The sequence below is a fragment of the Vipera ursinii genome, assembly GCF_947247035.1.
Source record: "Vipera ursinii genome assembly, chromosome: 10".
NCBI classification, from domain to species: Eukaryota; Metazoa; Chordata; class Lepidosauria; order Squamata; family Viperidae; genus Vipera; species Vipera ursinii.
In genome coordinates, this window is record NC_139520.1 from 7,789,197 (window position 1) to 7,812,166 (window position 22,970).

At 42.9% G+C, this 22,970-nt stretch overlaps 1 protein-coding gene across 2 annotated transcripts in view; it reads left to right on the forward strand.

Annotated features, from left to right (window-relative positions):
• The first annotated feature begins 1,685 nt into the window (after nucleotides 1-1,685).
• Nucleotides 1,686-22,970, forward strand: part of SLC12A4 (solute carrier family 12 member 4) — a 51,296-nt gene continuing 30,011 nt past the window's right edge. The window contains exons 1-2 of one of the 2 annotated variants that reach the window (XM_083370626.1): nucleotides 1,686-1,987; nucleotides 22,155-22,246. In XM_083370626.1, coding sequence (XP_083226752.1) covers nucleotides 1,840-1,987; nucleotides 22,155-22,246 — 240 coding nt within the window. In that variant the 5' untranslated portion in view covers nucleotides 1,686-1,839. The remainder of the gene's footprint in view (nucleotides 1,988-22,154; nucleotides 22,247-22,970) is intronic. The other variant, XM_083370627.1, reaches the window with a different exon arrangement.

Here is a 22,970-nt window from a genome sequence, read left to right on the forward strand (position 1 = left end):
CTGCAAAAAAAGGAGGGGGTGGGGAATAAATTTTTATTTATTTATTTACTTTTTTGTCTCTCCATCAAGCTGGCTAAAATTAGTCTGCATGGCTTATCAAGCCTGGGATCCCTTGCAGAGGGACAATTATCTGTTCAATGCGAAGAATCCAAGATGAACGTTCCCAGTTTGTCCAAATTCAAATTACCAAACTGCAATTCACAGCATTTGTCATTAGCTGTAAAACTCAAAGGGATATTTAGAGTGAACATGGACGAGGATAAACCCTTTTGCATTCCTCTCCCCAGTCCAATACAGCCCAGAGACTATATCTCGGTTCACACGTTACACTATATCCTGAGTTTATTTAGTAAATCACACTGGACTGCTTTATAAGATAAGATAATCTTTATTCTCATTTTTACTGTTGACACAACAGCACACATCAAAAATGAAATTTAGTTGCCCGCTCTCAAAGTGAAACACACACGACACGCACCTAAAACATACTACATACAACACATGTATAGACCCACACCTGTACATATACATAACAATAAAATATGAAATACTGTCCATCTTGTATATATAATGGAAGAAACCTGAGAGTTCACAACCATGATAAACCATGATTTACCATGATTCTGCTCACATAGCCTGCTGAGCCAAAACCACTAACCTCCATGCAATATGTGAACCCATCTATGTTTGGTTTAACAAATCACAGGTAAGGCGGGCGACACCAGCATAAAACTAGCAAACGGATCTCTCAGATAAATATTTACCTAGCAGTCGGTGTGAAGACATGGAAATGTCTAATTCTAAATAAAGAGAATGTTGTTACTATAGCGGAGTTATTGGCAGCTGCAGTGGCTGAGTTCACGCTCTGGAGTAAGCCATGGTTTGCTGAATAAAACCCCAATGACTTGCATTCACACACCTCAAACCCAGAGGCTGAGTTCACACTCCACAATATGCCACGGTGTGCTGAATAAACCGCAGTCAGTTGCATTCACACAACCCCTCAGACACAGCGTTCACACTGTGAACACAATGAGCCATAAATAAACCCCAATCAACTGCCCTCACACAACCCCTCCCCTCAAAACAGCCAGGGTTGCCTCTGAGGCAGGGGCGTGTGTAACTTTCACCCTGGGCTGGTCGGGCGAGGTTCAGGGTCGCGCTCCAAAAGCGAGCGAGTCAGGCAAAGGGGAACGTGTGAATCCAGCGCGCCAGGTCGAGAAGAGGCAGGGAGACAGCCCGGGGGCGACTTTACCAACTTTGGCTAACGAAACGTGCGCAAGGAAACCATCAAGCCAAGACAGCACCCCAAGGACCCCCCTGGACTCGTCGGGCGAGGTTCAGGGTCGCGCTGCAAAAGCGAGCGAGTCAGGCAAAGGGGAACGTGTGAATCCAGCGCGCCAGGTCGAGAAGAGGCAGGGAGAGGAGCCCGGGGGCAACTTTACCAAACTTTCTCCCGGAGCTCGTGTGGGGGGGGCGGCTGCGCGTCGGAGCGCGCCGGCCAAAATGTTTCCCCCCGCTTGCCGGCGCCGAGGCCAGTCGGAGCCCCCTCCCCAGCGCCGTCCCGACCCTGCCCTCCCCTCCGCGCGCTCCGCCTGCCCTGCAGTCCCGGGGAGCGGGAGCGGGGGCGTCGCCGAGCCGCGCTTCCTGGGAGGAAGTGACCCAAGGCGGCTGGAATGCCAGCCTGGCTCGGCCGAGGCTGCCGCGCCGCGTCTCCCGCTCGCCTGGTCGCGCTGCTCTTGCTCCGGCCGAGCCCCGGGCGCGGCGGCGGCGGCGGCGGCGCTTCAGCCCAGCGCTCCAGCCAAGCGGGGGCTTCTCTTCCGACGGCCCGCCGCGGCCATGCCGCACTTCACCGTGGTGCCGGTGGAGGACAAGGCGCGGGCCGGCTACGACGCCTTGGAGGGGCTCAGCTGGGTGGACTACAGCCAGCCCGGCGAGGACGGGGCGCCCCGCCAGCGCCATCCCTACGACTCGGTCAGCTCCGACGGTGAGTGGCGGGGCTTGGCGGGGCTTGGCGGGGCTGGCTTCCCGGCGCCTCGGGCGCTCCGCTCTCGGCTGGCGCTTGGCGAGGCGCTTGGCCAACGCTGGGAAGCGATGCCCGAGGTGGCTCGCGGGGCGCTGGAGGCGAGAGGGCTCAAAGGGAGGCGGGGAGGCGCTGGGCGGCGTGGCGGGTAACTTTCCGGAGGGCGCGGGAGTTTCCTAAGCAGCCTTGCGAGCGCTTCTCCCCTCCTTCTGCCACAGCCAGGCCAACTCTTTCCTCAAGTGGCCTTCCTCCTGCCCTTTCCCCCCTCAGGGCTGAGGGTTTGGACCACACTTCCCCTCCTTTGGGAGATGCTGGCTGGGTAGTCGCCCAATCCCGAGCGGGAGGGGGATTCTGGTCTTCGGGAGCTGTTTGGAACGAATAGTATGGGGTTGCTCTCCGGGTAGGGCGTTTCGTTGGTTTGCTTGTTGAAAAGTTGAATGCTTATAGTTTTGAATTGAACAACTGTGGTGAGAGAGGAGGAGGAAGAGAAGGAGGAAGAAGGAGAAGAAGAGGAGCAGAAGGAGGAAGGCAAAGAGAAGGAGGAAGAGAAGGAGGAAGAGGAAGGAGAAGAGGAGGAGGAGGAGGTAGAGGAGGAGGAAGGAGAAGAAGAGGAGGAGGAGGTAGAGGAGGAGGAAGAGGAAGAAGGAGAAGAAGAGGAGCAGGAGGAAGGCGAAGAGAAGGAGGAAGAGAAGGAGGAGGAGGAAGAAGGAGAAGAGGAGGAGGAGGAGGAGGAGGAGGAGGAGGGAGAAGAGGAGGAGGAGGAGGAGGAAGGAGAAGAGGAGGAGGAGGAGGAAGGTGAAGAGGAGGAGGAGGAAGGTGAAGAGGAGGAGGAGGAAGGTGAAGAGGAGGAGGAGAGGAGGAGGAAGAGGAAGAAGGAGAAGAGGAGGAGGAGGAAGGTGAAGAGGAGGAGGAGGAAGGTGAAGAGGAGGAAGAGGAAGAAGGAGAAGAGGAGGAGGAGGAGGAGGAGGGAGAAGAGGAGGAGGAGGAGGAGGAAGGTGAAGAGGAGGAGGAGAGGAGGAGGAAGAGGAAGAAGGAGAAGAGGAGGAGGAGGAGGAGGAGGGAGAAGAGGAGGAGGAGAGGAGGAGGAAGAGGAAGAAGGAGAAGAGGAGGTGGATTACAGGCGATATAATCTTCCCGGCCTTCATGACACAGGAAGAGGCTGGGTTCACAGACTGCACTAAGCGGTGCTTTGTTTAAACCAGGGGTGTCCAGCCTTGGCAACTTGAAGACTTGTGGACTTCAGCTCCCAGAATTCCCCCATTTGAAGTTCAGAAGTCTTCAAGATGGCTGGGGAATTCTGGGAATTGAACTCCACAAGTCTTCAAGTTGTCAAGGTTGGACACCCCCATTTAAATCACGGATATGGAAAAAAGCAGGGCTCGCAAAATTCTACACCAGATACGCAAACTGTAGGTTGTCCTCGACTTACAACAGTTCATTTAGTGACCGTCCGAAGTTACAACAGCACGGAAAACAGTGACTTAGCAACAGTTTTTCACCCTTATGCAGCATCCCCACGGTCACATGATTTACATTCGGATGCTTGTCAACTGACTCGCATTTATGACGGTCGCAGTGTCCCAGGGTCGCGCGATCCCGTTTTGCGACCGTCTGACAAGCAAAGATTTGCTTAACAACCGTGTTAGTATTTTAACAAATGCAATGATTCACTAAACAAAGGTGGCAGGAAAAGTCGTAAAATGGGGCAAAACTCACTTAGCAACATCAATGTTGGGCTCAGTTGTGGCCGTAGGTTGTGAACTTCCTGTATATTGTGTGCCTTAAAGTAGATAATCCGAAAGGGGGGGGGAGTCCCTGGAATGTTCTTGAGTTCCCCCCTCTCTCTTTCCTCGTTAATAAAAGACATTAGGGATGTGCTAAATTCATTGATTTGTTTTGTTTTGTTTCCAAACCATCCCATATTTATTTATTTATTTATTTATTTATTTATTTATTTTAATTCCTTTTATATCCCGCCCTTCTCCGAAGACTCAGGGCAGCTTACAAGCTTAGCAGTAGCCTTCATTCTATGTATATGCCTGCTTATTAGGGCTTTCACACACACCCCCAAGCGGCATTATTACAAAGTCAGCTTAATTGCCCCCAACAATCTGGGTCCTCATTTTACCTACCTCGGAAGGATGGAAGGCTGAGTCAACCTTGAGCCTGGTGGGACTCGAACCTGCACTAATTGCAGGCAGCTGGTGTTACTTATTTATTTTATTTATTTATTTTAATTCCATTTATATCCCGCCCTTCTCCGAAGACTCAGGGTGGCTTACAAGCTTAGCAGTAGCCTTCATTCTATGTATATGCCTGCTTGTTAGGGCTTTTCACATACACCCCAAGCGGCATTATTACAAAGTCAGCTTAATTGCCCCCAACAATCTGGGTCCTCGTTTTACCTACCTGGGAAGGATGGAAGGCTGAGTCAACCTTATGGGGCATTTCTGGTTATAAATCGCCTGAATTTTACACATCCCTAAAAGAAAACCTTGAGTTAGATCATACCCAGTACGGGCAGTCCTTGACTTGGGACCAGACTAAGCAATGAGGCTCTTAAGTGAGTCGTGCCCAATTCTGTAACCTTTTTTTTTTTTGCCCTGGTTGCCGTGCAAATCACTGCAGTTGTTGTGAACCGTGTGATTGTTAAGCGAATCCGGCCTCACCCGTTGACTTTGCTTGTTGGAAACAGACTGGGAAAATGGCAAAGGGTGATCACGTGACTCTCGGGATGCTGCAACCGTCATGAATACATGCCAGTTGCCAAGCGCCCCAGTTTTGATCACGTGACTGTGAGGATGCTGTGACGCTTGTAAGTGTGAGGAGGGCTGTAAGTCACTTTTTTCAGTGCCATTGAAACTTTGAACGGTCTTTAGTCTTTTGTGGCAAAATTCGAAAGAATCAGTGTACTGTATCCATCATAGATAGATAGATAGATGGATAGATAGACAGATGATAGATAGATAGATAGATAGATAGATAGATAGATAGATAGATAGATAGATAGATGATAGATAGATAGACAGATGATTGATAGATAGATAGATAGATAGATAGATAGATAGATAGATAGATGATAGACAGATGATAGATAGACAGATGATAGATGATAGACAGACAGACAGATAGATAGACAGATAGATAAATGATAGATTAGATAGACAGACAGACAGATAGATAGATAGATAGATAGATAGATAGATAGATAGACAGATGATATAGATAGGATAGAGAGATGATAGACAGACAGATGATAGATGATTGATAGATGATTGATAGATGATAGACATGATAGATAAATAGAGAGAGAGATGATAGATAGACAGATGATAGATAGACAGATGATAGACAGATAGATGATAGATAGACAGATATAGATAGACAGATATAGATAGACAGATGATAGATAGACAGATGATAGATAGAGACAGATGATAGATAGATAGATAGATAGATAGATAGATAGATAGATAGACAGACAGACAGACAGACAAATGATAGATAGATGAGAGAGAGAGAGAGAGAAAGAGAGACAAAGAGAGACAGAGAGAGAACCTTTATTGTTGCTTTTTTACTGTGGGCACATTGGCACACCTTAAAAATGAAATTTTGTTGCTTGCTCTGAAAAGTGCTGCACTCGAGTTGTTGAACATGCTGGTCTAAAATAGCCAAAATGTGATGATGCACTATGTCTTCCGAACCGGACGATTCCTGTGGCTTTTTAAACATGGATTTGCAGCTGACAAACGGTTTCAGTTACATCGTTTTGGACTCTGATCTTGCTGGCTGCAGAGTGGTCCTTTTTAGTTGGCAGGGGTTTTTTTTTGGGGGGGGGTGTCACTTATTTCTAAATGGAATAAACCAGCTACATAGGGGCATTATCTTACTCGTTTGCTGAACAAGTCCCAGATGCCCAACCAGTGTTACGTCAAGCTATTGTAATCTGCAAAATAACATCCTAATAATTTTTCTAGTCTGGTTAATATTTGATCTGTCTCCAGAAGAACTGCTTTTCTGGGTTGGTTCTAACATCTGTTTCCTTCAGTTGTGGTCATGCAGGGTTATACAGTTACTAAACCATGTAAACTAAATTGGTGATTTACATTCTAAAATTAACTCTCTGTAGTTTAAGTTTGAGACGGGAAAGGAAAGGTTTGGAAATTTGTATGCTAAAGAAAAGAAAAAATAGCTTTGGAAAATGGTTTTTCTTGTCCCTGCTGTTGAAGAAAAACAAGTTCAGACACGGACAAAGAGAACACATCAGCAATTCAGTGCTGGAGATAAATTGATTCTTCCAGTGTTGTATAATCATTGGATGATGCCTCTCCCTGTCTAAATTGGCCTTAATTCTTGTTGTGTTCTTGCATTCCAAGTATCGGAGGTGGAGCCAAGAAGAACATGAGGTTCTGATAAGTGAGTAAAAAGGGCTTGATAATCCAATGTATTTCAGATCAGAATGTAGCAACTGTAAGACACCGCTCTTGATGCATTCCAAATATTGGAGTTGCAGCCAAGAAAAACATGACTTCTTGATAAGTGGCTAAAAAGGCTTGATAATTATGTGAATTTCAGACCACAATGTAGCAATGGTAGAACGCCACTTAACAGAAATAAAAATTAACAGAATAACAACATTGGAAAGGACCTTGGAGGTCTGTTAGTCCAACCTCCTGCTTGAGCAGGAAAACCCATACCATTTCAGACGATGGGCTGTCCAGTCTCTTCTTAAAAGCCTCCAGGTATGAGGCATCCACAATTTCTGAAGGCAAGCCATTCCACTGGTTAACTGTTCTCACTGTTAGGAAATTTCTCCTTGATTCCAAGTTGCTTCTCTCCTTGATTAGTTTCCATCCATTGTTGTTGTTAGTTGCGAAGTTGTGTCCAACCCATCGCGACCCCATGGACAATGTTCCTCCAGGCCTTCCTGTCCTCTACCATCTTCTGGAGTCCATTTAAGCTCACACCTACTGCTTCAGTGACTCCAACCAGCCACCTCATTCTCTGTCGTCCCCTTCTCTTGCCCTCAACCTTTCCCAGCATTAGGCTCTTCTCCAGTGAGTCCTTCCTTCTCATTAGGTGGCCAAAGTATTTGAGTTTTAGCTTCAGGATCTGGCCTTCTAAAGAGCAGTCAGGGTTGATCTCCTCTAGGACTGGCCGGTTTGATCGCCTTGCAGTCCAAGGGACTCGCAGGAGTCTTCTCCAGCACCAGAGTTCAAAGGCTTCAATTCTTTGGCGCTCAGCCTTTCTTATGGTCCAACTTTCACAGCCATACATTGCAACGTGGAAGACCATAGCCTTGACTATACGCACTTTTGTTGACAGGGTGATGTCTCTGCTTTTTAGTGTGCTGTCTAGATTTGCCATTGCTTTCCTCCCCACGAGCAAGCGTCTTTTAATTTCTTGGCTGCAGTCCCCATCTGCAGTGATCTTGGAGCCCAGGAAAATAAAATCTGTCACTACCTCCATTTCTTCCCCATCTATTTGCCAGGAATTGAGAGGGCCAGATGCCATGGTCTTGGTTTTCTTAATGTTTAGTTTCAACCCAACTTTTGCACTCTCCTTCTTCACTCATAACAAGAGGCTCTTTAGTTCCTCTTCACTTTCTGCCATTCCATCCATTACTTCCATATAAAGGTTGGGGTTTTTTTTAATGGTCTGCCAAGCTAAATCAAAGTATATTTCATCTGCAGCTGATTTGCATGCCTGAAGATTCTGCTTCTCCTCACTTACTCTGGTCTAAACCAGAGTTGGGGAAATCTATTGTGTTTACTGAATGACAACTTCCAAGTCTTAATCAGAATGACAGTGTTAAGGGATACAAGAAGCTATAGTTTACCGCTAGTTTTTTTTATGGGGGAGGGGATGTCACAATTTACCTGTTCTTGACATCAGCAGTAAACACCCACTATATTCTTTTCTAGCCCTTCCTTTGTCCAATTTCCAGCCATTATTCTTAATGGAGAATTCCTAGAAACCCTAAACTTCATTCAATATTTATTCAGTTCATATCCGGCCATTTCATTAGTAAATTATGAATGAGAAGTGAACTGCCTAGAGTTCCTTGGAGAAATAGAATACGAAAGCGACCATTTTTAATGATATTTATGCAAATTGAGCAGAAATATCAGATTTGATTCACAAGTCACACTGCATCAAAGCATGGATCAATTTATCTTAGGCCAGAATGTGTAAATCTTGTTCTTTCTTCGCAGATCATGACTTAGGAATGTTACACAAATTCAGCCTTTAATGATTTATTCAGCAAAACCTAGTTATAAGAGAGAGCAATATATGTTCCACCAAACGTATCCTTATTCTTTCTGCCAGACTTTTGGTTTAACTTTAGGTGGAGAACAGCCTGTGTGTTTGTTGAAGGATGGAAGTGGTGGCGCTTAAATAATGACATAGTTTTGTCTAAATGGGAAAGGTAACGTGTAATTTCCAGGCTGCAAAAGCCGATTTCTCAGTGGTTGGGTAACGAGCATGGATTTGCTTTCCACCTGATGGATCACAACAGCTTAATGCGGCTTTTTTGATGCAGAGGAAGTCCCAGAGAAGGGCTTTATAGAGTTGAGGACCAATGAATTTACTAGGTTCTCCAGCAAAGCTGGGGGCAGGGAGATTAGAGAGTGAAATTCTACAGAAAAAGACAAAGAGAAACTTTCTCCTAACAATAAGACCAGTAAAAGCCCTTAGGAGTTTCCTGTTGTTTTCTTTTGAGGTTTACTGGAAAAGTGGGAGGCAGCTGAAGGCTGGAGAGATTACTGTCCTCAATAAAAGGCCTTCACACAGCCCTTGGCCAACTTAACTCATCAGGGAAAGAACTGCAAGAGGACTTTCCCCCCCCTCCTTTAAAACTTTTCAAAAGCAAATTCCATCTTGTCATTGTGAAAGAGAACTAGTAGAACAGTCCAGCCAGATAACGAACAATCTGGAATTAGTCACTTGTTCATTGTGGTTATTCTGAAACAAGAAGCCTGGCATAGCTTAAGCGTTGTCAAAAAACGCTTGAGAATATTCTGAATTTGCTGGCAGCTCATTTTTAAACATTTTGGTTTGCCGCTTTATTTTCCCAAGCTCACGATTCCATTCTGCGGCACAGAAAGGTCTTTTATATAAAACAGTTTTATATGATACAGGTCCTTTGCTTTACGTAACTCAAAAGCTATTTTTGACTGGGGAAAAACAAAGGTTGTTTATCATTTGTAACGCAGACATAACTAACACTCTCGTCTTAAACCTTTTTTTTGCAATTATCCCCCCTCTGTTCTTTTCTCTATTTTGTGCCATAGTATTCTGAACTGAAAATGTACCTAATGGAGGAATGCGCTTATCTAAACACTCATCCTTGATCAAAATTGTATACTAGGAAGAAAATTGCTTGCCAGAAGATGTGCATTATTAGGGGGGGGGGGAAAACCAGCAAAGAAGGCATAAAATAGAGAGGATAAATGTGCAGGAGAGTACACTTGCATTTTGGCTGTGGATTGCACATGGTGGCAGAAACAGGACGGAGAGAAGTTTGAGAATGGATAAATGTGGCAAAATTATTTACCTACATGTACTAACTTCACAAAAGGGACGTGGTGGCGCAGTGGGTTGGGACACTGAGCTTGTCAATCAGAAGGTCGGCAGTTTGGCGGGTCGAATCCCGAGTGCCCTGTAGCAGAGTGAGTGCCTGTTACTCGTCCCAGCTTCTGCCAATCTAGCAGTTCGAAAGCACGTAAAAATGCAAGTAGAAAAATAGGGACCACTACGGTGGGAAGGTAACAGCGTTCCGTGTGCCTTTGGTGTCCAGTCATGCCGGCCACATGACCACGGAGACGTCCTCGGACAAGCGCCGGCTCTTCGGCTTTGAAACGGAGATGAGCACCGGCCCCTAGAGTCGGAAACGACTAGCACGCATGTGCGGGGGAACCTTTACCTTACTAACTTCACTAACAGATAATGATATTGGTCAGTTTTTCCCAGCATGGTAACTTCTAAGTATCCAAGTACCTATGCTGGTGGGCAGTGCCTCTGAACTCAAAATAAGGCCAAAAATGATCTGCTTAAAGAGTTTTGCTTTGAGGTCTTTGTGAAGATCTCTGGGAATTGGCTTTTTCCAACAGTAGTTGCAATACCGTATTATCAGGTTTAAGAACCAGATTCTGATCTCCAAGGTCCCTTCCAACTTTTAAAATATTATTATTATTATTATAAAACTTTTATTCATTAAACATGAACCTCAGTCAACTGAAGATTCAGATTGACTGGCACTAATGGTTGACATGGGTTGCTGCCAGCATCCTAGGTATCAACCAGGTATCTCCTTATAAAATGTAAGATGTTCCGAGTAGTGCAGTTTTTTTGTAGCTTTGCTGGAGTTATTGCAGGAAGCTGCAATTTCTTGATGTATTTTGCAAAGTTTTTGGACATAGTTCCCAGTGCCACGATGACAATGGGTATCACTGTTACACGTTTCATCCATAATCCTGCAGTTTCGATGGCCAAGTTGCAGTATTTCACAATTTTTTCCAGTTCTTTTTCTTCAACTCTGGCATCTCCTGGTACAGTGATATCAATCAACTGTACACTTCGGTTCTCTATGACTGCGATATCTGATGTGTTGTGTTCCAAATGGCAATCTGTCTGTATTCAAAAGTCCCACAAGATCTTCACCCTCTCATTCTTGACAACATTTTCCACCCTATGTTCCCACAACTTTTTGGACACAGGCAAGTCGTATTTTTTACACAATGCCCAGTGGATTAATTTGGCAACTCGGTCATGTCTAGCCTTGTAATCAGTTTGCGCGATTTTGCTGCACTCACATATTAGATGTGAAACAGTTTCAACTTTGTCATTGCAAAGTCGGCAATTTGGATTGTCGGTAGATTTTTGTATCTTCGCTTTCATGGCATTAGTTTGTAGTGCTTGTTCTTGAGCGGCCAGTATTAAGCCTTCCATTTCTTTCTTGATGGTTCCCATCTTAAGCCATGCCCATGATGATGATGATGATGATGATGATGATGATGATGATGATGATGATTATCTTGCAACGGTACATCTGTGTGCATCTCCACTTGTAGAAGCTTAAAGCATGGTGGATGTATATTCCATTATGATGGATTCTATCTTGGGCTGAAAGATTAAACCTTCGAAACAGCAACAGCAAAACTTGTGGTTTGTTAACTTATCATGTCGCAAAAGTTTTTGGAATCTCCACAGAATTTTAAATGACAAATGCTAGTTTTGCCAAAAGGATAGATGTTTCCTCTCTAGAGATCATTACAAGATAAGAAATAAAAGTAAAACAAGAGTCCTGTTTTATTAATAATTCTTGAGCCTTCTGTCTCTCCTGCCATCCTCTAAATGGGCCTTTCCATACAGACCTTCATATAGGTATATTTACTTTGGTGGAGGGAAAGAGATTGCTGGAGAAAACAGGAGTGTGTTTGATGATTTTGTTCAGCTTTAATGGAAACAAAGGGTGAGTGACCATGTCAACATTTACCTAAGCGCTTTCTCTTTAAACTAGGCTTTTGCCTTTGGGAAAAAAAAGACTCTGTAATCTCTGTGTTCTTTCTTCTTTTCCCCCCCAGTCTTTGAATTCTTTCCTTGATATCTCTCTCCCTCAGCACCATCCCCATTAAACAAATCATGGCTTAATTTGAGGTAGAAATCTAGCCAAGGGATTGAGGTATTGTTTCCAATGGTTTTTGTTTTGCCCAGCAACCTCCAGCTAGGTTTATGCCTTGAATTAGATTGTGATTTGCTAGTTTAAAGAGAAACCAATTAGGTCAATGCTGATGTTATTAATTCAACTTTGCAGAAGTTGAGATGTGTATGAACCTCTGAGTGATTTGCTGTCAGATGTCAGGCAGGAAAGACATAAGGTTCACAGGTGAAGGTCCAGTGAAACTGATTTATTGCTAAAAGCCCATACACAGGACTCTTCTCAACATCTGCATCTGCTTGGAGTTAAATACGGGTCAATGGAGGTTGGACTTCATCCGCTTGTGGCTATGTAAGGATTCTAGGCTGATCCCTCTTTTAACTCCATCCCAGATTCTCCTATACCAGGGGTGGGGAACCTTGGCTCTTTTATGACTTGTGGACTTCAACTCCCAGAATTCCTGAGCCAGCCACAAGTTCACAAGTCATAAAAGAGCCAAAGTTCCCCACCCCTGCCCTATACAGAGTAGTCTATAAACCCCATAAAACGAATAAATATACTACAGCTCATGAGCCGACATAGTGTGCATATGGAACAGCAGGCAAGATGTCACATGTGTCATAATATAACAAACTGACACAATGCTAATGTGCTGGATGTGACCTCAATATGAGTTCTCTCACGCCTATGCTTTGGGTTAAGTCCATTTGATGAGTGATGGAAGCAGATCTTGATAAACTTTTGAGTTAAACATGTGTGAACGCACCCTTTCAAATTGATCCTAGGTAACCATGGTTGTATCCCAAGAAAAGATAAGTTCAGTTTCCTATATTCTGCGCTTTTGGGGCCAGTATGGTTATGATGCAAAAAGGGGGAGGGAAGAGGGAGGGGGGAGGTAGGGAGGGGAGGGTGGAGGGGGATGGGGGTTTTTAATGGAAAATTGTATTGTATTGTATTGTATTGTAAAACTTTTCAATAAAAAAAAAAAGTAAAATAATTATACTATCCATCCCTAAGTTTGAAAGTTGAGTCACGGTAACTGGACCTCTGTTGTCATGACTCCACTTCCAGTCCAGTCTACCTGGGTGACTGAGAATCTTCATCGACATAACTGTCCCTAACTATGCTAAATCCACGTTAAACATGGTTTAACAACTGGTGGCTTCTTTTGGGTGCTTTCATATGGAAGCTTAGCTTCTCAAATCTCCTGTAGGGACCTTTTAAACTTTCCAGTGAAAGAGGCAGGCCTGCAACATATAGCCTGGTTTGGCTGGAGAGTTAAGGGAGAAATTATGATAAAAATTTGCAATCTCCACCCCAAGGAATGCCCAAAATTCCATTCCAAGTGATGGTTTTGCATGGCCAACCAACAGAATTCAGAAGCCAGCCCCACAGCCTGGGGTTGAAGTGCTTAATTCTTCCTGCACAAAAGGTGGAGAAAGTTAAGAGTTCCCACGTGTGAAGTTTTTGATAGCAATGTAAGACTTCTGGTATTCTGCAGAAAATCGTGTATCTTCAGGCAATCTTTTTCTTGGAAACCACAAGCGAGGCGGGGATGTTATTAATCTAATTTGGGAGGCAGCCGCTGTTGATTTTGTCTCCCTGCTTGATTGCAGCTCTGTAATTTGGCTGGTGCTTGCCAAGGTGCTGGCATTGGCGTACGTAATCGGGATCTGACAAGAGATGGTAGGCTGGCCTTGTCAGCATGGAGGTCAAGTGGAATCAGATTTCATTGTCCTTTAATCAATTTTTATTAGTCTGGACTACTGTTTGCAAATGATTAAAAGGCGCCAGTTTCTTATTCGGAGGACAGAGTTGGCAGAATCTGCCTACAAACAGTGTTGGGCTGTTGAGCATTGGCGTACTCAGAACTAAAAATTAAGTGGAAGTTAATGAGGACACTTAGATAGGAAAGCTGGTTTTATGTTCCTTTCTTTAATATAACTTGAATGAGATACATCTCCCTCCCTCATCTTCCTTCCTTCCTCCCTCTCTCCCTCATTTTCCTTCCCTCCCTGCCTCCCTCCCTCCCTGTTTGCTTCCTTCCTTCCTTCCCTCCCTCCCTCCTCCTTCCCTCCCTCTCCTTCCTTCCTTCCTTCCTTCCTTCCTTCCTTCTTTCTTTCCACCCTTCAATCATTAATTTCTATATTATCCTGTCATCTAAGTGACTCTGGGCAGTTTACAATATCATAATGAAACCATATAAATGCATGAATAAAATAGCAGATTAAAAACAGATTAAAATTTAGAAATAAAGATTAAAAAACAAGTTAAAATTTTTGAAAGGGGTGGAAGGTTAACACGGGCATTGTTGACCCAAAGACCCCTGTCTGGACAAGAGACAGATTCAAACTCCGAGCCTTTGTTGTACAGGTTGGTCTCTAGTAGCAGCAACCAGAGTTAACGCTCTAAAAAAAAATTGCCCAGTCCACGTGCGCACAAACGTACACAAAGGGATGTGATTACTTTTTAATGAACAGCTTAAACCTGGAGGTTTGCAGCAATAAACCCCATGCTAAGTGGAGATTAAGGCCCTTTGCCAAGCTGCAAAATATGGCTGGACGCACCATAAAGTCATTCTTCCAATGTCTTTCCCCTCTTCACCAGTTAATTTCCTCTTCTCTCCCCCCTTTAATATTCATTATTTCCTTTGATAACCGAAATGCAGCAGAATGGGAGACACAGGGAAGTTCAGCACAATAATTCCAAGTAGTGGTAAGTGGCTTTTCAGATGCTGGGATTGAGCGAACAAACGAGAAATCTTGGCAACAGATTTTCAGATGTTTTCTAGTTTTATTGCAATGGGTTTACTTGCAATGGGGCAAAAGGGTTTGCTAGATACATGACAGGGAATCTGATCCAGAATTCTTGGTCTTTTCATCTTTGGATTTGGCCGGGACAGCCCTTCCCAGTTCGATGCCTTTATATGAGTTGGATCCACTGCCTTCCTTGCAGTTGGCATTTGGAAGAGAGAAGCAAAAACTGAATCAAGTCCTGGTTCAATCTCCTTTCCTTCTTGCTTTTAAGAAGGTGAAGTGGTTCCTCCTTTAAGGCAGGAAGAAGAGCCTCCTTCCTGCTCCAAGATTTTCATTTAAATGTAGTCAGAATAACAGAGTTGGAAGGGACCGTGGAGGTCTTCTAGTCCAACCCCCTGCTCTAGCAGGAGATCCTATGGCCATTTCGGACAAATGACTCTCCAATCTCTTCTTGAAAACCTCCAGTGATGGCGTACCCACAACGTCTGGAGACGACCCATCCCACTGGCTAATTGTTCCCACTGTCAGGAAATTTCTCCTTAATACTAAATTGCTTCTCTCCTTGATTAGTTTCCACCCGTTGCTTCTTGTCCTGCCTTCAGGTGCTTTGAAAAATAGGTCTCACACACCCCACTCTTCTTTGTGGCAGCCCCTCAAATATTGAAAAACTTCTATCATGTCACCCCTGGTCCTTCTTTTCACTGACAAGACATACCCAATTCCTGCAACCATTCTTCATCTGTTTTAGCCTCTAGTAGTCCTTGACCTACAACCAAAATTTATGTTGCTGAGCAAGGCGGTTATTAAGCGAGTCACACTCTATTTTATCTTTTTTTGCCACGGTTGTTAAGTGAATTGGGTGGTCATTAAGCAAATCTGGTTTTATTTTATTTGTTGGAAACCTATTGAGAAGATCACAAATGATGATCACATGAACCTGCAACCATCCTAAATACATAACGGTTGCCGAGTGCTTGAATTTTGATCCTGTGATCTGGGGGATGCCTCAATGGTTGTAAATAAGAGGATTAGTCCTAAGTCATCTTTCTTCCATCCTGTTGCAACTTCAAAAGGTTGCTAAACAAATGGTTTTAAGTCAAGGATTACCTGTATTCTACACTCCCTTGTCCGTTGCTTATCTTCACCTCAATAACAACTGTAGTTATAATTCATATAGTTTTGAGTTGAAATGCTTTACTTTTTCTGACTGGGTATCTACATTTTAAATTCTTAGTCCTCTAATCGTTGCAATTATACAGATAGTCCTTGACTTACGACCACAACGTAGCCCCAAATGTCTCTTGCTAAGTGAGGCATTGGCTAAAGGAGTTTTGCCTTATTTTGCGACCTTTCTTTTTACAGTTGTTAAATGAATCGCTGCAGTTGTGAAGTTAGTCACACAGTTATTAAGCGAATCTGGCTTCCCCAGTTGACTTTGCTTGTCAGAAGCTCGCAAAAGGGGATCACGTGACCCCCCCCGGGGGATGCTGCAACCGTCATAAGTACATGCCAGTTGCCAAGCAATCTGAATTTTGATCACGTGAGCATGGAGGTCATTTGATGGGTTAGGGTTGGGGTTTTAATAATGTTTTTAATTACTGTTTTAAACTTGGGCATTAATATTTAATCGTTTTTTAACTTTTGTACTCTGTTTTTATATTTATTGCCCTGTACACCGCCCTGAGTCCTTCGGGAGAAGGGCGGTATAAAAATATAATAAATAAATAAAATATAATAAATAAATAAAAGTGAAAAACGGTTATAAATCACTTTTTTCAGTGCCGTTGTAACTTTGAACAGTCACTAAATGACAGTTAGTATCCACAGTATTACTATAACTTAATAACTGCAGTGATTCGCTTAACAACTGTGGCGAGAAAAGTCGTAAAATGGGGCAACACCCACTTAACCACTGTCTCACTTAGCAACAGAAATTTTGGGCTCAATTGTGGTCGTAATCGGAGGACCTATCTGTAATAGACTCAAGTTGCGCCAGCTGGCTAATTTTGCACCCAAAAATTGCTCAGCAAAAGTGCGCACAGAGCAGGATGAATGCTGGTGCTCTCCTCCTGACGTGGTTGAACATGTTCCTTCCACCCCCCTATTTGCATCTTCTTGGGAAACGTGTTCAGCGTGATGTATCCCAGCACACTCCCCTTCTTTTCCGAGATCCAAACTCTGAAGGATCAAAGTTCCACTTCCTATTTACATTTGAAAAAGCAGGGAATGCGAGCCAATTGTTTCACTGGGCCCTGTTAATTCTTTCCGAGGGCTGACTTGCTGAGGCTTGCCCTGGCATATTTCAAATTGCTGGTTGTTGAAATAGGAGCCTGAAAATGTCTGTGGAAATTCTCAGTCATCCAGATCATGGTTGTCCCAAAGGTGCTTTTTCAAAAGGCAACTGGACTTGGTTTTTTTTTTTTCTTGATGATGTTTCACTTCTCATCCAAAAATGAAAAAAAAAAGCTTCTTCAGTGAGAAATCACACATCTTCAAGGAAAAAACAAAGAAAGTCCAGTTGCCTTTCAAAAAAGCAGCTTTGGGATATCTACTAAAAAGGGTGCTGGAAGTAACTCCAACTGTCCTTTGTCCAGAGAAGAACAACTAAGATGATAAAAGATCTGCAGGATACACCTAATCACGAGCGGTTGTCTAACTTGATGATTAGGAGTGCCATGATGGATGTCTTCAGGTCTTGAGGGGCTTTCACAGGGAGGACTTACTCTCCACAGCAATAGAGGACAGGACAAGAAGCAATAAGTGGAACTTTACAACATAGAATAATAGAGTTGGAAGGGACCTCGGAGGTCTTTTAGTCCAACCCCCCTGCTTGAGCAGAAGACTCTGTCCAGTCTCTTCTTGAAAGCCTCAATTGATGGAGCACCCACAACTTCTGAAGGCAAGTGATTCCATTGGTTAATTGCTCTCACCGTTAGGAAAGTTCTAGATTGCTTCTCTCCTTGGTTAGTTTCCAACCATTGTTTGTTGTCTTGCCTGTTAGTGCTTTGGAAAATAATTTGACCCCCTTATCTTTGTCGGAGCCCCTCAAATATTGGAACAGTGCTACCATGTCCCCCACCCCAGACGGTGAAAATGAGATCTCTGGAGGTGGGAAAGAAAGAACATCTTAAAACACAATTGTTGTTGTTCAGTTGCCAAGTCGTGTCCGACTCTTCACGACCCCAGAGACCATAGCAGGCCAGGTCCCCCTGTCCTCCCCATCTCTCGGAGTTTGCCCAAATTCATGTTATTATTTTCATTAGACTAGACATATCCAATTCCTGTAACCGTTCCTGGAATGAAAAAAAAAACCTGGACAGCCATTTGTCTGGGATTCCATAAGATTTACATTGAGCAGGGGATTGGATTAGAACAGGGGTCCTCAACCTTGGCAACTTTAAGACTTGTGGATTTCAACTCCCAGAATTCTTCAGCCAGCAAAGTTGAGTTGAAGTCCACAAGTCTTAAAGTTGCCAAGGTTGAGGACCCCTGGATTGGAAGACTTCCGAGGTCTTGTCTGTATGATTCATTCCATGATAATAATATGTTGTAATGTTGTTGGGAGTCAACTGGCATAAATATAGGATGGGGCAATATCTAATTTGCACTGGTGTATCCAAAGACTCTGTCTTTCCGTGCTTTTTATGGCATCCCTTCTTACAATATCTTCCCAACATTTTAGCAAAGATCTGATTGTATGCGGGGGAGGGGAAGGATAATCTATTTCCCAGCTCCATTAGCTTGTATCATGCTCGCTTGTTGTATTCCCATTTACTGATCAATACTGTGAAGCTGTAGCACCAGAGAGCAGAATAGATCGTCCAGGGAAAGTACTCAATCACGTCCGCCTTCCTTGTTGTCAGCAACATGATGGCGTTTTACATAATCTGCGTACAACATGATTTCAAGGGCTGGGTGAATAAGATAGGATGATGAGCCACAGGTCAGAGAACAGGAAAGAATTCCTATTAACAGGTAAGGTTATTCCTTGACTTCCCATCATAATTTTGTGGCTCCCCTTGCATTTTAAAAAAGGTAAAGTTTCCCCCGCACACGCGTGCTAGTCGTTTCCGACTCTAGGGGCCGGTGCTCATCTCCGTTTCAAAGCCGAAGAGCCAGCGCTTCTCCGAGGATGTCTCCGTGGTCATGTGGCCAGCATGACTAGACGCCAAAGGCGCACGGAACGCTGTTACCTTCCCATCGTAGTGGTCCCTATTTTTCTACTTGCATTTTTACGTGCTTTCGAACTGCTAGGTTGGCAGAAGCTGGGACGAGTAACAGAACCTAAAATGGACAACCTGTAAAGTGGATAGACTGGATGTTCTTTTTAATTGCCTTTCCATCTTTTAGGAATGCTTAATTTTATAAAGTCAGGCAATAACAAAATAAATAGATTCTGTCTAGGCAAAGCAGATGTTGATGGATGAACTGTGAACCAGATCTAAAACCAGAACTATTTGTTTTAGTATTTCGGAGAAATAAGATGAATGCATACAAGTTTTCAACAGAGTTAAAAATGCTCCTAAATTGGAAATGCCATATGTATTTTTTCCCGTAAGACACAAATATTATAAGAAAGACACGTACTGTTAAACCATCAAAATATTTACAAGTATTGTGGTGCAAATTGTGTAAAAGAAGAAAGACCAGTGTTATGTAAAATAAAGCTAGAACTTTTTTTGAGTATGACTCTGTGATATAGTTCTCTGTGATACAGTTCACTCTGATACAGTTTTATAAAATCATAAAACCCATGTGAAACAAACTAGTTTGGAATGGATACAGTTGTACATATGTGTGAAATCAGACAATAATTTGTTAAGAACAGTGTTGGAGGGAGCAGAGGCTTTGTTCATAGGGGTGTTAACTGAGTTTTCGATTGTGAAGTTTAGGACAAAAGCCTGGAGCTGTTGGGAATTGATTGGCCTCTTCCGGTTAACAAAATTCAATATGGTTAGTGATAAAGTTCTTGACCTCATCTGGCTTGGCAGAAATACAAACTTTGCTGTTGAAATCATTGGTCTGACTTGCATGAGGAAGTTGCTGCCTTTATCTCTTGGTTGAAACCTCCTGCTTGAAATCCTGAAAAGAATACACCAGGATGGGATTCAGTTTTAGCTTGATGTGTTGTGTGAACCCAATGGTGGCTTGAAATAACTTAGTTAAGCAGTTACATGGTTAGCTTCCATAGATATTGAACCATAACATCTATCCTACTGTGACTCTATGGTGCCATATTATGGTGATTTTTATCATGATTTTACCCTAATTTAATATTTTATCTTGTCTGTTGTATTGTCCACACACTTTACATCCACGTATATTTATTTAAAATTATATTGGTGCTTGTTTGTATAATGTGGCTTATTAGTCTTGTGTATCAGTGATTGCATGATCTCTGTAGATGCCATACACTACTAGATAAATAAAAATAAACTCAGTTAACATGCTGTGGATTAAATACCTGTAATGTGTGAACTAGGTGACTGAGGTCAGTAGATGACATTTATCTAACTTGGTTTCCTGTATCCATACCTTGTTATCAAGGGACCAGGCAACTGGGGCTGGATTTCAGGTAGAAATTTGAGCCATGCAAGACCATGGGGAGTTTCTGGAGAAAAATGGGTAGTCTTATGCTTTCTCCATTCAATAGCTGAACAACAAAGCAATGCTCTCTAAGAGCTAAAGATGAAGGTAAATGTTCCCCCCATCCAGTCATGTCCAACTCTAGGGGTAGGGCTCATCTCCATTTCCTAGCCTAGGGAGCCAGTTTGTTTGAAGACACTTCCATGGATCTATGGCCAGCATGACTATATATTGAGGTGCACAGAACACTGTTATTTTCCCACTGAAGTGGTACCTATTTATCTACTCGCATTTGCACGCTTTTGAACTACTAAGTGGGCAGGAGCTGGAGCAAGGAATAGGAGCTCACCCCATCATGCAGCAGTTGGGTCTCAAACCCTGCCAGTTGACAAGCTTAGCATCTTTAACCACTAGCCATTGTGCCCCCCAAGAGCTACTGTACCTGAAATATAAAGGGGAAAAGTGCCAACTCTGGAATGAGATGTTTTTAGCCTCGAAGAGGCTGAGATTTGAAATTTGGAGAATGAGAGATCCTGGGTGTTTGATGAGACAGCTTGCAGGCTATGATTCCTCCTTTGAGGAGTCTGAATCTCTGAAAGATGTTGTCATGGTTCCGATTAAAAAGACACATCAAGACACATCACTGGACAGATGTCCAGAGGACATTGTCAGACTTTGAGGTTAAGGTTCCTCTCTGCTTCCAAGGCTTTCCAGTTCTCCCGAAAATGGGAAGGTGCCCTACAAAAAGGGTTCTTGGCCTTCGCCAACAGGGTTGCAAAGTGTACCCGGCTGATTTTTTTTTCTCCTCCTTCCAAACTCTCAGGTGTATGTTAGAATTGAGCAGAAGATGCTAAAAGGTACAAAGAGATGCGTTTCTGTTTCATTAGCCAAATGCTTTCCTGTTGGCAGTTAAATATGCCTGGTAACCCTAATGGTTGTAAACCTTCCTTTCTTTGCCCAAGTTGCAATTGTCCATAGCACTGTGAGCAAATGAATTGTAGAGGGAGAGAGAGAGAGAGAGAGAGAGAGAGAGAGAGAGAGAGAGAGAGAGAGAGAGAGAGAGAGAGAGAGAGAGAGAGAGAGAGAATGCGTTTGGAAAGAAATGAAAACTTGGGTACCACATTTTCCCAACTCAGTGTTCTCAAGGTATTCGTAGACTACAACTTAAGAAGAATCCCCAGGCTTAGTTTTTGACCATGGAATTTGAGTTTTGGAAGGTGCAGAGGCAGGAATCTGGACAGTAGAAGGTTAATGAGCTGGAACAGTATGCAGAGCCCAGATTTCTCAGGATTTTAAATGAAGGTGATCCTGGGAAAGAAAAACCACTGCTTTGATGCTCTATTTTCGCAGGGACGATCACAGTTCTTCTAATGTTGCTATTTTCACAATTCATTAGACCACTTGATGGTTCTTCAAGGAATCCTGGTCTTCTTCAGGAACTGAAATTCTAGAGGGCAACTCCAGAGTTGGTGGGGGTGGAGGGTGGGTTGGAGAACTGCTCAGAGAATAAATCAAGAGTTTCTGAAAATTCAATAGAAAGGAGGAGGAGGAGGAGGAGGATAAAGACAGATAAAATCAGGTAAAGAAATGTTTGCAAGCAAACAACCAAGCCCACAGAGCACCAAGAACTCCACACAGTTCCTGAAAACAAACATTTTATATTTGAGATTAATTTGCTTGATATTATACCATAACTTTATAACAGTATTATTAATTCTTTGACTCACTATTTTTATTTTTACTGATGTTTCAGCTGATAAATTTCAATTTATTGCAAATGTACAACATTAATTGAATATAATGCTAGTAAGCTTCTTAGAGTTTTATGATTGAAGAGACCTAGAAGCTTTTAATAAATAAATTTTCTAATAGCCATCAAATAAAAAACCAGAAATGATTTGGCTTATATAAAGGCAAATCCTTTTTTTTGTCACTTTAGTTGGCTGTCAAGCCGTGCCTTATAAACAAGTAGAGAAGAAGCCACCATATAATCCCAAAATGATCAGTGATAATCCAATTTACAGCACTGTAAAATGCAGCAGAGGGATTGTTCCCTGGCTTCCCTTTGTCAGAATTCTCCTGAACTTCCCTCCTGAAATGACGTCCACCCTTATTTCTCTTTCTACAGGACATGGAAATCATAAAGAAAATAGCCCCTTTCTCAACACGTCAGATCAAGGCAAAGGAGATTACTATGACCGAAACTTGGCTTTATTTGAGGTAACGATGCTTGAAATTTCATTTTTGGTCAATTTTTCAGCTTTCCAGAATGCTCAGTTTGTCCCTTGGCCAACACGTTTGAAGGACATCAAGGAGGTCCTGGAAGAAGGAAGAAGGATAGTTTGCCTACTATAGAAGAATGGGTACTTAAAGTATCGAATCTTGCAGAAATGTCTAAGATTTCTGCTTATTTGAAAGATCATTCACAAGAAAGATATATTTCAGTTTGGAGAAGATGGATAGATTATATTCAGAACAAATATGGGACTAAAAAGTTCCACTTAGCTTATGAGTAGATTTTAGAGGGATATTGTTATTAATTTTAGTATTAGTATTGATTATATTCTTGTTTAAGTTATTATTATTATGTTTTTAATAATTTGAATGTATTTATGTTAAAGGGGAGTTAAAGCACATTATGAATTTGGTTAATTTTATAATGGATAATTTTAGTTAGAATATGATTATTATGTCTATAACCCTGTATTCAGCTCTGGGAAGTGGGGGGGAAGGGGGTTGGTTCGGGGTGGGTGGGTTTTGGGGATATGTATTGTAAAATTTTTTTGTAAAACTGTTTAATAAAAAAAAGGAGCTCCTGATCCCTGCAAACCGTAGAGCTTTTTCTTCTCATGCTTTCAATTCCTCAACTAATCATACAAAGATGTGCATATGCTCTCAGCATCCATAATAAATGTTTTCAGAAATTTTTTTGATCTAAAACAAA